General features: G+C 45.0%; 1 protein-coding gene across 1 annotated transcript in view; it reads left to right on the forward strand.

Annotated features, from left to right (window-relative positions):
- LOC311148424 (C3 and PZP-like alpha-2-macroglobulin domain-containing protein 8) overlaps nucleotides 1–13,872 on the forward strand; it is a 71,245-nt gene that overhangs the window by 32,732 nt on the left and 24,641 nt on the right. The window contains exons 16-27 of the mRNA XM_084185392.1: nucleotides 1,224–1,373; nucleotides 1,479–1,640; nucleotides 1,731–1,873; nucleotides 2,110–2,172; nucleotides 2,998–3,229; nucleotides 3,843–3,996; nucleotides 4,854–4,993; nucleotides 5,124–5,175; nucleotides 5,310–5,608; nucleotides 8,577–8,802; nucleotides 9,106–9,282; nucleotides 9,543–9,624. Of these exons, the coding sequence (XP_084041518.1) occupies nucleotides 1,224–1,373; nucleotides 1,479–1,640; nucleotides 1,731–1,873; nucleotides 2,110–2,172; nucleotides 2,998–3,229; nucleotides 3,843–3,996; nucleotides 4,854–4,993; nucleotides 5,124–5,175; nucleotides 5,310–5,608; nucleotides 8,577–8,802; nucleotides 9,106–9,282; nucleotides 9,543–9,624 (1,880 nt within the window). The remainder of the gene's footprint in view (nucleotides 1–1,223; nucleotides 1,374–1,478; nucleotides 1,641–1,730; nucleotides 1,874–2,109; nucleotides 2,173–2,997; nucleotides 3,230–3,842; nucleotides 3,997–4,853; nucleotides 4,994–5,123; nucleotides 5,176–5,309; nucleotides 5,609–8,576; nucleotides 8,803–9,105; nucleotides 9,283–9,542; nucleotides 9,625–13,872) is intronic.

Here is a 13,872-nt window from a genome sequence, read left to right on the forward strand (position 1 = left end):
AGTCCTCCCTGTACACACATTCCTCCCTGTACACCCAGTCCTACCTGTACACCTAGTCCTCCCTGTACACCCAGTCCTCCCTGTACACCCAGTCCTCCCTGTACACCCAGTCCTCCCTGTACACCCAGTCCTCCCTGTACACACATTCCTCCCTGTACACCCAGTCCTCCCTGTACACCCAGTCCTCCCTGTACACCCAGTCCTCCCTGTACACCCAGTCCTCCCTGTACACCCAGTCCTCCCTGTACACCCAGTCCACCCTGTACACACAGTCCACCCTGTACACACAGTCCTCCCTGTACACACAGTCCTCCCTGTACACACAGTCCTCCCTGTACACACAGTCCTCCCTGTACACACAGTCCCTGTCAGAATGATAGGTAGGTCTATCATGGTTGCCAGTCTGCCTAACCCTAACCCCAACTCATGCCAGACAACAAAGGAGTTGGCTAAAGCAGAAACACACTGGCAACCAGACCACGTTCAGTTTGGGATGATTCTTGTGCAGGCTTCCAGTTGACTTGAGTACCATAGTTGACTGAAGTCCCATGCTATACTACAGTGGGATCCCCAGTGCCAGTGAGTCCCTGTAAACAACCAGCTGGGTTGGCCCATGAGCTCCCCAGTTGCTGGCTGCATTAGGCGGGGTGTGTTAAGTCCTTCCCTGGAGTTTTTACTGCTTCCTGGAATGCAATCAGTGAGGTAGGGGGAGGTAGTTGTGTGTGTGGCTACCTGCATGGACATGATGAGACAGAGACTGTGTGTGTGTGTGTGTGTGTGTGTGTGTGTGTGTGTGTGTGTGTGTGTGTGTGTGTGTGTGTGTGTGTGTGTGTGTGTGTGTGGAGCTGAGTGGGGTCATGACAGGCAGGATGATGAGGGGTTAGGTTTGGAGCTGAAAAAAGGAGGCCAGTGGAACACATTAACAGGGCTAAATTGGGCTTGTGTGTGAAAACCGGTTTGGGGTGTGAAAGTTTAGGGCTGTTCTGTCTTCAGGCCCTGCGTTTAACTGTTGACTCCTGACCATAAATACATCATGGCTTCAGCTACGGTTCTCACAGGAGCGCTCACAGTTCAGTTGAAAGGCTCTGTGGATGATGTCCCCAATCAAACCTGATTCATCTTGAGTTTGAGTTTGCAATAACGGCATTTCACTGTACTTGTGCATGTGATATTAAAACTTGTAACTTGATCTGTATATTTTCTGTGTCACCTATTTTCTGTAGGTGTCTGTCTCTCTGTCCACCAATGAGTCGATGCCAGGTGACCCTATCAGTCTGCGTGTCAGTGGTGAGAAGGGCTCCTGCGTGTGTGTCGCCACCGTGGACAAGAGCCTCTATCTTCTCAAGCCAGACTTCCAACTCAGTCCAGACAAGGTCTGTCTCCCTCCATCTTACCTTGTTTCTAATCTATAGTACCACTAATCTATATTCGGACAGGAAATGAATGTAAGCCATCCATGTCCACTGTTCGTTCTGTAGGTGTTTAAAGAACTGGCTGAATTTGACGTGTCCGATGCCTTCGGAGTCCCCAAAGACGACGGGCATTTCTGGTGGCCGGGGCTGTCGTCTAGGCGACGGAGGCGTTCTTCAGTGTTCCCATGGCACTGGGACATCACTAAAGATGCCCGCTTCGCCTTCACGGTGAGGACAATACTCCGTCACCAATCAATCACCTGACGTGGCATAAGATCTTCAGTGTAGATCGTTTTACAATGTGTGTCTGTGTAACAGGAGACTGGGCTGGTGGTGATGACTGACATGGTGAGCCTGAACCACAGACAGAGGGGAGGGATGTACACAGACGAGGCCGTTCCTGCCTTCCAGCCTCACACATCCACACTGGTGGCAGCCATGCACTCTCGCACCATGCCCAGGTAGCTACAGGCACAGAGCCAGGTTTCTGCCCACTGAAGCTAGCCACTGTGCCCCACTAGTATCTGAAATGGACCTATAACTTTAATCCTCGAGATAAACATTATACACATGGTATGCCTTAACAAATGTCAGCAAGGATTTAGAGACAATCCATTGTCCAATTACGGGTTATTGCATCCAGATCCATAATGGAAGGCCTTTATTGATGTCAGGTTGTGTTGTGTTTTGGTTGCAGAGCAGAGAAGCGCAGACGGACATTCTTCCCGGAGACGTGGGTGTGGCACTGCGTCAATGTCAGGTACTGGAATACCTACATCATCTGTGTGTGTTTTCGCGCTTGTGTGTGTGTGTGTGTGTGTGTGTGTGTGTGTGTGTTTGAGTGAGTGGGTGGAGATGGTCTCAGCTGCATCAGATTGTGGGGATTTGGTGGCGTTCCAGATCTGTAAGCATGGAAGATGGAGGAGTGGGTGGGGTAGGAGGGATAAGGGAGCACATATTTGAGAGGGGGATATTTCACCACTCGTTGACTGTCCAGCATTTTCTCCCAGTGGGTGTGAATGTGGCTCATTTAAGCAGGGTTGTCTTGGAACACGCACCGGCTTTCTCAACAGCTCCTTCCATTCATTTCCAGCCAATATAAATTAACTGGCCATATGTTTCCATATGCTTGATTCCTTTGGGCAGAGTTGTGTTCTGCCTAATTTCCTATTCAATCCAAAGCTTTGATTTCACTTATTGAGTGTATCAAAGTAGTTTTTGGGTGACTTTCATCAAAAGGAAGGGCGTTAGTAATTTCCGAAAACGTTTATTATGCTCTGTGAAGCCGGCCAAAACCAACGTCAGAACGAGTAGCCAACAATGATCTCACCCATCTATACCGAACACCTACCTGCCTGTGTTTAAACCTATGTAGTGCTATGGGCAGAATATTACTTAGTTACAGCTGTTCCCCTAATAAGACACATACTGAATTAGATCAATCCCATTCATCCCATAATGTTCTTGTTCCAAACATTGGTCTGAAACACTATTTACTATGGGGTCATGGTTAGAGAACATTGCTTTGTTGGAATCGTGCATTAGCTTCTGTGTTTCAGTTTTTCCACAAAATCTATTTTGACAGTGATGTCACTGGGGAAGCTGAGTTGCTATTGGACGTTCCAGACTCCATTACCACCTGGGTGACGGAGGCCATTGGCTTGTCAGAGGAGAAGGGGTTGGGCCTTGCCAAGAGGGTGGAGCTTCGTACCTTCAAGCCCTTCTTCGTAGACTTCACCCTCCCCTACAGTGTGATACGTGGGGAGCAGACCAAAGTACCGCTGACCGTTTACAACTACCTGTCTAGCTGCACAGAGGTGAGGGGGTGAGGAAAGGGGCGGACAGGGGGAGCAATTCTAAACCATGACGATCAAATATAAATATTTACGCTCGGAGCAGAGCAATCCAGTCCTAACATGACCATAAGTGTGTCCATCCTCCAGTTAACAGAGATGACATCATGGTGTTGGCAGATGAGCCTGTTAAAGGGCTGTGCGTGCTGCGCTTTAATGTCATGTTAGGTGATTATGCAGGCCAATGGAGCCCTCCCTTTGATGTCTGCCTGAACATGTGATTCTTATATTTCCTGGAAAGTTATTTACGACTTGTGGCTTGTGGATAAAGAACAGTGAAACGATCTGACTGCATTACCAAGTCCTCTGTGAAATTTGGACAATGAGTAGAACTTAATCCTTCAGGGAGCCTGAGAGCAATGAGTCAGTCTGCATGGAAAATGTGCAATGTGATTCAGAAATTCCCCAAAATCCTTTAAGAGCTTTGAGGAGGTCACACTGCATGAAAGAACGGAGTGCAGAGCAGATATGATGTAATCATGTCCTGTCAGAAGAAATCCATCTCTGTTGTGTTAACACAGGACCTTCGTGTGTGTTTGTGTGTGTGTATGTCTCTCTCTCTCTCGGTCTTACTCAGGTCCATGTCAAAGTCACCGTTCCCAAAGGCATCAAGTTTGTGGGCCACCCTGGAAAGCATCACCTGACCAGAAAGAAGTGTGTGGCTCCTGGAGAAGCCACACCCACATCCATAGTGTTGTCCTTCACTGAGCTGGGTGCTGCCAACATCACAGGTTATTCCAGCTAGTTACTGGGGAACCCCCGGGGAAGAGTTCCAAGTTGTCTCATAGTTCTTAAAGTTCCTGAAATCCTCAACGTTTTCTGATGTTTTAGGCGTATTGCTAATAGCTCTTGAAGTTTTGGTTTTTAATTCTAGGATATTGCAGGTTGGTATGGTACACTGCCCTGTTGTTCCATGGTGTAGGAGTAGCATCTGCTTTTTGGCTCTCCTATCCAGCCGTCCCTAAGTCCATGAGGCCTTTATAGTCTAAACTGTATGTCCAAGAGGTTCCATGCTGCTAAAAGACCTGATGCGTATGTGATCTGGTCATCCAGCGATACAAACAGTCCCCTCAAAAGTACATCTGGGAACAAAGTGGGCCACCAGCAGGGGAGCAGCCGGGGCCTTGCACTGACACTCAGTGGCATGTTGATGAGTTTTCAGGTCACTGGCGGTCAATGGGCCCCCCGCGGCTATGTCCCCTGGCCCCTAGTCTTTCCCTCTCACTACACACACACAAAGAGAACACATTGGCTCACAGCCACGACTCCAATGTACTCCTCTGCAAAGGGAACTACATGTTCTTTGACAAACATGTTTTGTGTTGTGCAGCGTGAGATTGTGTTGTTGATAGATGTGATGTGTGTTTACAGAACTATTGGTGGTTTTATATGTACTTTAAAAAACATATTCTTGAAATAGTATTCTTAACATTATACTCTCTAGGTTGCTTGTTCAATGTATTTTATACAGTGAGTTTGTACTTGAAATCTATTAAATAAAAGTTCTGCTTAATGGGAACTTACAAGCAAATAAAAACAATGCTGATATATGGTGAGGTGAAGTGTATCTCTGTTTTTTCTGCCATAGCGCGGGCCATTGCATATAGTGAACCGGGCTGCTGCTCAGATGGACTCCAGTCAATGAAAACAGGCAAAAACACAGATGACCTAGAGGATCGGAGGACCCCCACTGGCCTTGACTATGTCCGGAGGAGTGTCCTGGTGGAGGTATGAGAAATGGGAGAGAGACTGCCTAGGGAGAGAGCTGAGATGGGGAGCAGATGCTTGCTGTATTTTGTACTGTCATTAGTAGAGTGATGTCAGCTCTAACATGTTTCTCTCTTTCTCCCCCCTACAGCCAGAGGGCCTGCCCAGACATTACACCTACAGTGTCTTCTTCTGCCCCAACGGTCAGTATATACTTCTATGTTGTATTATAGTACTGCACAGGTATAAGAGCAAATACATTTTGAGTGTTACCTAATACCGGTCTGCCTCAATACAGTCTGATTTATTTTCCTTAATCTGACATTTCCATTTTCAGAGCGGATCCACATCTCTACACCCAACAAGTATGAGTACCAGTACGTGAAGAAGCCGGCCAAGATGACCCACTTTGAGGTGGCAGTGAAGACCCACAACGACGCCCACTTTGCCCTTTCACCCAGTCCCCATGACAGTGCTGAGATGCTGGAGATTGTGCTGGGGGGCAGACAGAACACCGGCTCCTGGATCTCCCTGGGCAAGATGGGCGAGCCAGTGGTCAGCGCCCCCACTCCGGGCATCCTCTCCTGGGATGAGTTCCGCAGTTTCTGGGTCAGCTGGAAGGGTGGTGTGGTACAGGTAAGAGGAGGAGGATGGGCAAACCTAGTTCTCTTTTGGGTTTTGGAGCATCTATTCTACATAATGAGTTCTGGGATTTGTGTCGTCTTATGAATCCTATACAGATCCACTGTGGCATCTTCAACATAGAGCCCCAGTCAATAAGTCAGTCAGTCAGTCAGGGCATGAGGTAGAGTATAGTAGTGAGTTGGGGTAGTGACTGAGAGTTAAACAGGGAGCATTAGACTGGGCAGGCACAGGGGCTGTGTAGTCAAGAGGACTGGCGCCACTTTTAATGACATGCCTGTGAGGTCACGCTTAACTGGCTGATGTCAGCGAGGACACTCAGTGATCCGTGGCGTCCGCATGGCGCTGCCTGGCACACAGGCCTGAACCCTGCATTAGCCTCGCACCATTCACCAAAGGGAGCAATTAAAAGCCTGCTCTAGAACCCAGTATGGCCCAATAAGATTCATTTATTTTTCTAGTGACTGATTGCATTTTGGTTTGATGAGCCATGTTTAGCTCTGCATGGTCTTTGGTTTAATGTGATTACAAAATGCCTAGAAATACCCAGGGGGAAATCTGTTCATTTGCAACCACGGATCGAGTGGATGTTGAATAAATTTGATGAAGACTGCTCTTGCCAACTCTTGGTAATGGACTTTATGTGTGCCTCGGATTTCTACATGCAAAATCAACCCAAACAGCTCTTTAAGTAGAATCGTATTGTGTTCTAGTATTTTCCTATTGACTTTAAGTCACAAGGTCTTCCTCTGTACAGCATGAGCGAACACCTTTTTCGACCATTTTCTCATTAGATCAGTCTTCTGATCAGTGTGAAATTCAGGACCACATTTATATCGTATCAGGCTTTTATTGGAACCTGGCAAAACCCAAGGCACATTCTTTATTTTTTTTGTAATCTTTTATTTTACTTTTTTTGACAATAAACAAAAAACATACATAGAAAAAAACAATAGACAACTTAACATATACAGTGAGGGAAAAAAGTATTTGATCGCCTGCTCGTTTGCCCACTGACATGAATTGATCAGTCTATACTTTTAATGGTAGGTTTATTTGAAAAATGAGAGACAGAATAACAACAAAAAAATCCAGAAAAACGCATGTCAAAAATGTTATATATTGATTTGCATTTTAATGAGGTAAATAAGTATTTGACCCCCTCTCAATCAGAAAGATTTCTGGCTCCCAGGTGTCTTTTATACAGGTAATGAGCTGAGATTAGGAGCACACTCTTAAAGGGACTGCTCCTAATCTCAGTGTGTTACCTGTATAAAAGACACCTGTCCACAGAAGCAATCAATCAATCAGATTCCAAACTCTCCACAATGGCCAAGACCAAAGAGCTCTCCAAGGATGTCAGGGACAAGATTGTAGACCTACACAAGGCTGGAATGGGCTACAAGACCATCGCCAAGCAGCTTGGTGAGAAGGTGACAACAGTTGGTGCGATTATTCGCAAATGGAAGAAACACAAAATAAATGTCAATCTCCCTCGGCCTGGGGCTCCATGCAATGGATCATGAGAACGGTGAGGAATCAGCCCAGAACTACACGGGAAGATCTTGTCAATGATCTCAAGGCAGCTGGGACCATAGTCACCAAGAAAACAATTGGTAACACACTACGCCGTGAAGGACTGAAATCCTGCAGCGCCCACAAGGTCCCCCTGCTCAAGAAAGCACATATACAGGCCCATCTGAAGTTTGCCAATGAACAGAACTGAGTGAAAGTGTTGTGGTCAGATGAGACCAAAATGGAGCTCTTTGGCATCAACTCAACTCGCCGTGTTTGGAGGAGGAGGAATGCTGCCTATGACCCCAAGAACACCATACCCACCGTCAAACATGGAGGTGGAAACATTATGCTTTGGGGGCGTTTTTCTGCTAAGGGGACAGGACAACTTCACCACATCAAAGGGACGATGGACGGCGCCATGTACCGTCAAGTCTTGGGTGAGAACCTCCTTCCCTCAGCCAGGGCATTGAAAATGGGTCGTGGATGGGTATTCCAGCATGACAATGACCCAAAACACACAGCCAAGGCAACAAAGGAGTGGCTCAAGAAGAAGCACATTAAGGTCCTGGAGTGGCCTAGCCAGTCTCCAGACCTTAATCCCATAGAAAATCTGTGGAGGGAGCTGAAGGTTCGAGTTGCCAAACATCAGCCTCGAAACCTTAATGACTTGGAGAAGATCTGCAAAGAGAAGTGGAACAAAATCCCTCCTGAGATGTGTGCAAACCTGGTGGCCAACTACAAGAAACGTCTGACCTCTGTGATTGCCAACAAGGGTTTTGCCACCAAGTACTAAGTCATGTTTTGCAGAGGGGTCAAATACTTATTTCCCTCATTAAAATGCAAATCAATTTATAACATTTTTGACATGCATTTTTCTGGATTTTTGTTGTTGTTATTCTGTCTCTCACTGTTCAAATAAACCTACCATTAAAATTATAGACTGATCATGTCTTTGTCAGTGGGCATACGTACAAAATCAGCAGGGGATGAAATACTTTTTTCCCTCAATGTACATGGAAGAATCAAATGCTTTATTATTTAAATATTGAACAAAATCTGGCTACAGACAGAAACAATATAATATATAATACAGTCTGAAGCCATATGGGGCAGAGTCTTACAAGCATTGAAAACAACATTGGGTGTGGATACAGTGGGAATGTGAGTCTGAGCAAGTGTGATGTCATTAATGTTTGTTGAAATGTATGTATGTAAATGTTAAGCACTGCTCATTGTTTTAACTACTATAAATGAGAACGACAAAGTGCTGGGTCTATTTCTCTAACCAGCACTCGAGTTGCCACAGATCTCAAATCACATACCCTACTTCTGATCGTAATTGCAACCATTAGGTCAATGAAAGGCATCTGACCCTGTATCAGTGGTTACGGACAACTTCACCAATTTACTCTAGTCAAAAACCTCTCATATCGATCTCTGATAGGTCGGACATGGCTTGCAGCCATCTAATGAGTCGGTGATCCTGCAGTGGTCCAGCCCCCTCCCTGGACAGGTGCGTCACATTGGTTTCTCCACGGGATGGGGCTCGGTGGGTGAGTTTAAGATCTGGAGGAAGGAGGACTCTGATGAAAACCACAACGAGGCCTTTACACTAGGCGTTCCTCACAATGTGGTGCCTGGCTCTGAGACCGCCACCGCATCCATGATAGGTGAGGAGGGACACTTCTCTTCCACTTCTTTTTCATTATCTGAAGGTCTGCTGCTCCTCTTCACCCACGCACTCTGTATACATCCTATTCACTTTGACATACAGTACCTTGTCCATGTGGTTAATAAGAGTATGCATCGCCAATTTCTCTCTAAATGATATTTGATGATATGGTCATAGTCTATTGTAATACTGTTGATCCTGCAGCTAATCAGTTTTGAAAAAGAGATTGTAACTCAATAAAACAACCTTTATGTGAGGCGGTGTTGCTGATCTGTTTCTGCGCTGTGTTTTGTGATGTCAGGGGACGTGATGGGCCCCACCCTCAACAACCTGGACAAGCTGCTACGGCTGCCCTTCGGCTGTGGGGAGCAGAACATGATCCACTTCGCCCCCAACGTCTTTGTCCTCAAGTACCTGCAGAAGACTAGGCAGCTCAGCCCTGAGGTGGAGGCTGAGGCCACAGACTACCTGCTGCAAGGTAAACCACTGGTTCAAATGGTTCAAGGGCTTTGAGAACTGTCTTGAGATACTTTAGATTTTCCTGCATGTCTCCCATTGAAATCAATGCATGCTCTGAGTTATGAATCAGATCTCAAGTGACCCATAGTGAAGATCACTATACAAAATCAATCCATTACTATCCACTTAGTTCTAAATCCACAGTGTAGACTTTCTTTGATATTCACCTGGTCTAGATAGCATCCACCCACTGATACCCTCTCCCCTGTACCTTCCCAGGGTACCAGAGACAACTGACCTATAAGCGCCAGGATGGATCCTACAGTGCCTTTGGAGAGAGGGACTCCTCTGGGAGCATGTGGTAAGTCCTCTACTCTTAATTTAGAATTACATCCCTCAGTAAGTAATCTAGTCTTCCCTTAGAATTACATCCCTCAGTAAGTCATCTACTCTTCCCTTAGGATTACATCCCTCAGTAAGTCATTTACATTTTAGTCATTTAGCAGACGCTCTTATCCAGAGCGACTTACAGTTAGTGAGTGCATATATTTTCATACTGGACCCACGTGGGAATCGAACCCACAACCCTGGCGTTGCAAACGCCATGCTCTACCAACTGAGCTACACAGGACCTGTCATCTTCTCTTCCCTTAGGATTACATCCCTCAGTAAGTCATCTACTCTTCCCTTAGAATTACATCCCTCAGTAAGTCATCTACTCTTCCCTTGGAATTACATCCCTCAGTAAATCATCTACTCTTCCCTTAGAATTACATCCCTCAGTAAATCATCTACTCTTCCCTTAGAATTACATCCCCAGTAAGTCATCTACTCTTCCCTTAGAATTACATCCCTCAGTAAGTCATCTACTCTTCTCTTAGAATTACATCCCTCAGTATGTCATCTACTCTTCCCTTAGAATTACATCCCACAGTAAGTCATCTTCTCTTCCCTTAGGATTACTTCCCTCAGTAAGTCATCTTCTCTTCCCTTAGGATTACATCCCTCAGTAAGTCATCTTCTCTTCCCTTAGGATTACATCCCTCAGTAAGTCATCTTCTCTTCCCTTAGTATTACATCCCTCAGTAAGTCATCTTCTCTTCCCTTAGGATTACATCCCTCAGTAAGTCATCTTCTCTTCCCTTAGGATTACATCCCTCAGTAAGTCATCTTCTCTTCCCTTAGGATTACATTCCACGTCAGTTCACTCCGTATGGTACATAGATTAAAACTGCATACGGCATCTTCACTTACCCTGGCCTGCGTGTTATTGACAGAAACAATGAAGCTCTTATCAGTAACTTTGTATACACATGGTCAACATTCATACCCTCATAACCCTGTGTTTAATTCGGCTGAGATATACTCGCTGAGTGTTTATTTAATGTTTATACATCCCTGGAGGCAGGCAAGAGGCCACCACCATGTCATAATATTTGGAATAGTGAATATGGAGTGTATGAGAGGCTCCAATGTTCCGCTTGCATATTCGGGCCGCTTGCATACCTTTAGGGTGATTTATTAGTTGATGTGGGTATTGTGATATTTAATATAGCTCAGACGGTGAAACAGTAGGTTAAATATACCCAGGAGAATCAAACACAAACTCATAATTGGTTCCCCCAGGCAGCCATGTGGCTCCAGTGAGTTATTTGCTGTTAAAGCGGGTTAATGCACACAGCACAGAATGGCCCCTGGTTGTTTTGGCCCCATGGGCGAGGCCCCACCTCTGTATGTAGGCTACATTACACCCCCTCCCTCCTCACACCTACACTACCACTGGAGACACAGGAGCTTGCTAGGCTCCAGGCCACTTAAAGGGCAATTCCGCCACTTTTCAACCTCATATTCATTATCTCCAGCACCAAACCATTGTCTACATATGTGGCAATGTAGCATTTCAATGATCTGTGGTGAAAAAGATAAAGGTCCTAAAAAATGCTTCTCTGTGACATCAGAGGATTCAAAGTTTTTTTTAATGTGTTTTTTAAAACCTGCAATGCATTTCTAGCCAGAGGGAGAGTATTTTATTGCTCCCCACGTCACTGCGAATCTCATAGTGTTTGAAAAGCACTGTTTGTGAAATGTTTAAACTTTTGATGGTGGCAGGTAGCCTACTGAATATGAGCATTGGGCCAGTAACCGAAAGGTCTCTGATCCAAATCCCCTAGCCAACTAGGTGAAAAATCTGTCTGTGCCAGTCCTTAATTTGAGCCGCTCAGGATCCGGTACCTCTCATGGCATGAAACATAATTTTCACCGTTTGCAATGTAAAAATCAGAATAAAAGCGATCAAAGTTCATTCGAGTTGCCTCCACTGTAATTGTCCTGCCCCCTAAAAAAAACGTATATTATATTTTAAGAATTGATTGAGTTTGGGCCAGCCCGGGTTTATGATTTGCACAACATGGTAACCTAGATACCAACTCGTGGCAGTTGCTGTGGTGCGAGAGAGAAGCGTGCCTGTAGCCTATCTCTCACAGAACCAGAATGAGATTAACTTTCTATGATGTCTTTCCCTCTCTCTGCTCTGATAGATATGAGCCTGCAACTATCATCTCTCCTGAGTTGTACTTCATCATTTGTTTCCTTAGAATCATAGGGTGCTGGTGGTGCTGCAGCACCTCTGATAAATTGAAATAAATTATACAATAACTGCCGTCTGTTCAGAAATAAATGAAATAATTCAGAATACTACACCAGGACTAGGCCTATAATTTAGTCACAGAGGATCAATAGCTTTAAACAAAACAAAAAAAGTTGTATTGCCTAGCTGTGGATTGTGTGTAGCCCAATTACAAGGCATTGCCTACAGTCAGAAACGCGTGGCAAATCTGTCAGTGAACAGCATTCAGCCAAAACAGGCCTTTCGCAATATTTCAAATACAATCTTGGGATAGCACAGGTTTGAAAGCAAATGGCTCCTGCTGAACAAAAATACTTATCTGTCTGTAGGCTGCAAAAATATTTTATCAACTTCCAAACAGGCCTATTGAGCGAACAGCATTGTTTTTACAAACTAAAATGAGAGAGAGGCTTTTGGCACGAGCGCATCGACCATCGCCGGTGAGTGAGCTGCGCATCATTATGTGAGTCAGGTGAAACTGGAAAGCTTTTTTAGGACTTCCTCATATTGTACAATATGTGTGTCTCCTCCACACACCTAGGCCTAGGCTATTGATGGATTCAAGACAAGGTCGTTTTTAATGATCTCACATTCTCAGTTTGTCAGTGTCAAAGTAGCCTGACATTTCAATCATTTGTGCGGTATAAAAAAAGATTCTGCTAAAGTCTCTAGTCATGTAAAATGCCATAGAATTGCATGAAATTAATTTATAAAAGGCCCAAAAAAATAAAATAAAATGTCTGCTCTAGTCTAGACCACTATGCAAATGTGATGATATGCATGCAATGCTGTACTATAAAGGTGATTTTCCGGTAGCTCAGAGATCCCAGGTCACCCCCCTCTCGCGCTCACTTTTTGTTCCGGCACCTCCCAATTTACAAATTAAGCACTGCTGCCCTTGAGCAAGGCACTTAACCCTAATTGGTCCTGTATGTCGCTCTGGATAAGAGCGTCTGCTAAATGACTAAAATGTAAATGTAATGTCATCGTGTAGAACTTTTTACTTTATCTATTTTTCTACAAAACATAGAAATGCACAATTTTCACATACAGTGGGGGAAAAAAGTATTTAGTCAGCCACCAATTGTGCAAGTTCTCCCACTTAAAAAGATGAGAGAGGCCTGTAATTTTCATCATAGGTACACGTCAACTATGACAGACAAAATGAGAAAAGAAAATCCAGAAAATCACATTGTAGGATTTTTTATGAATTTATTTGCAAATGATGGTGGAAAATAAGTATTTGGTCAATAACAAAAGTTTCTCAATACTTTGTTATATACCCTTTGTTGGCAATGACACAGGTCAAACGTTTTCTGTAAGTCTTCACAAGGTTTTCACACACTGTTGCTGGTATTTTGGCCCATTCCTCCATGCAGATCTCCTCTAGAGCAGTGATGTTTTGGGGCTGTCGCTGGGCAACACGGACTTTCAACTCCCTCCAAAGATTTTCTATGGGGTTGAGATCTGGAGACTGGCTAGGCCACTCCAGGACCTTGAAATGCTTCTTACGAAGCCACTCCTTCGTTGCCCGGGCGGTGTGTTTGGGATCATTGTCATGCTGAAAGACCCAGCCACGTTTCATCTTCAATGCCCTTGCTGATGGAAGGAGGTTTTCACTCAAAATCTCACGATACATGGCCCCATTCATTCTTTCCTTTACACGGATCAGTCGTCCTGGTCCCTTTGCAGAAAAACAGCCCCAAAGCATGATGTTTCCACCCCCATGCTTCACAGTAGGTATGGTGTTCTTTGGATGCAACTCAGCATTCTTTGTCCTCCAAACACGACAAGTTGAGTTTTTACCAAAAAGTTATATTTTGGTTTCATCTGACCATATGACATTCTCCCAATCCTCTTCTGGATCATCCAAATGCACTCTAGCAAACTTCAGACGGGCCTGGACATGTACTGGCTTAAGCAGGGGGACACGTCTGGCACTGCAGGATTTGAGTCCCTGGCGGCGTAGTGTGTTACTGATGG

The sequence above is a fragment of the Coregonus lavaretus genome, assembly GCF_964263955.1.
Source record: "Coregonus lavaretus genome assembly, chromosome: 21".
Classification (NCBI taxonomy): domain Eukaryota; kingdom Metazoa; phylum Chordata; class Actinopteri; order Salmoniformes; family Salmonidae; genus Coregonus; species Coregonus lavaretus.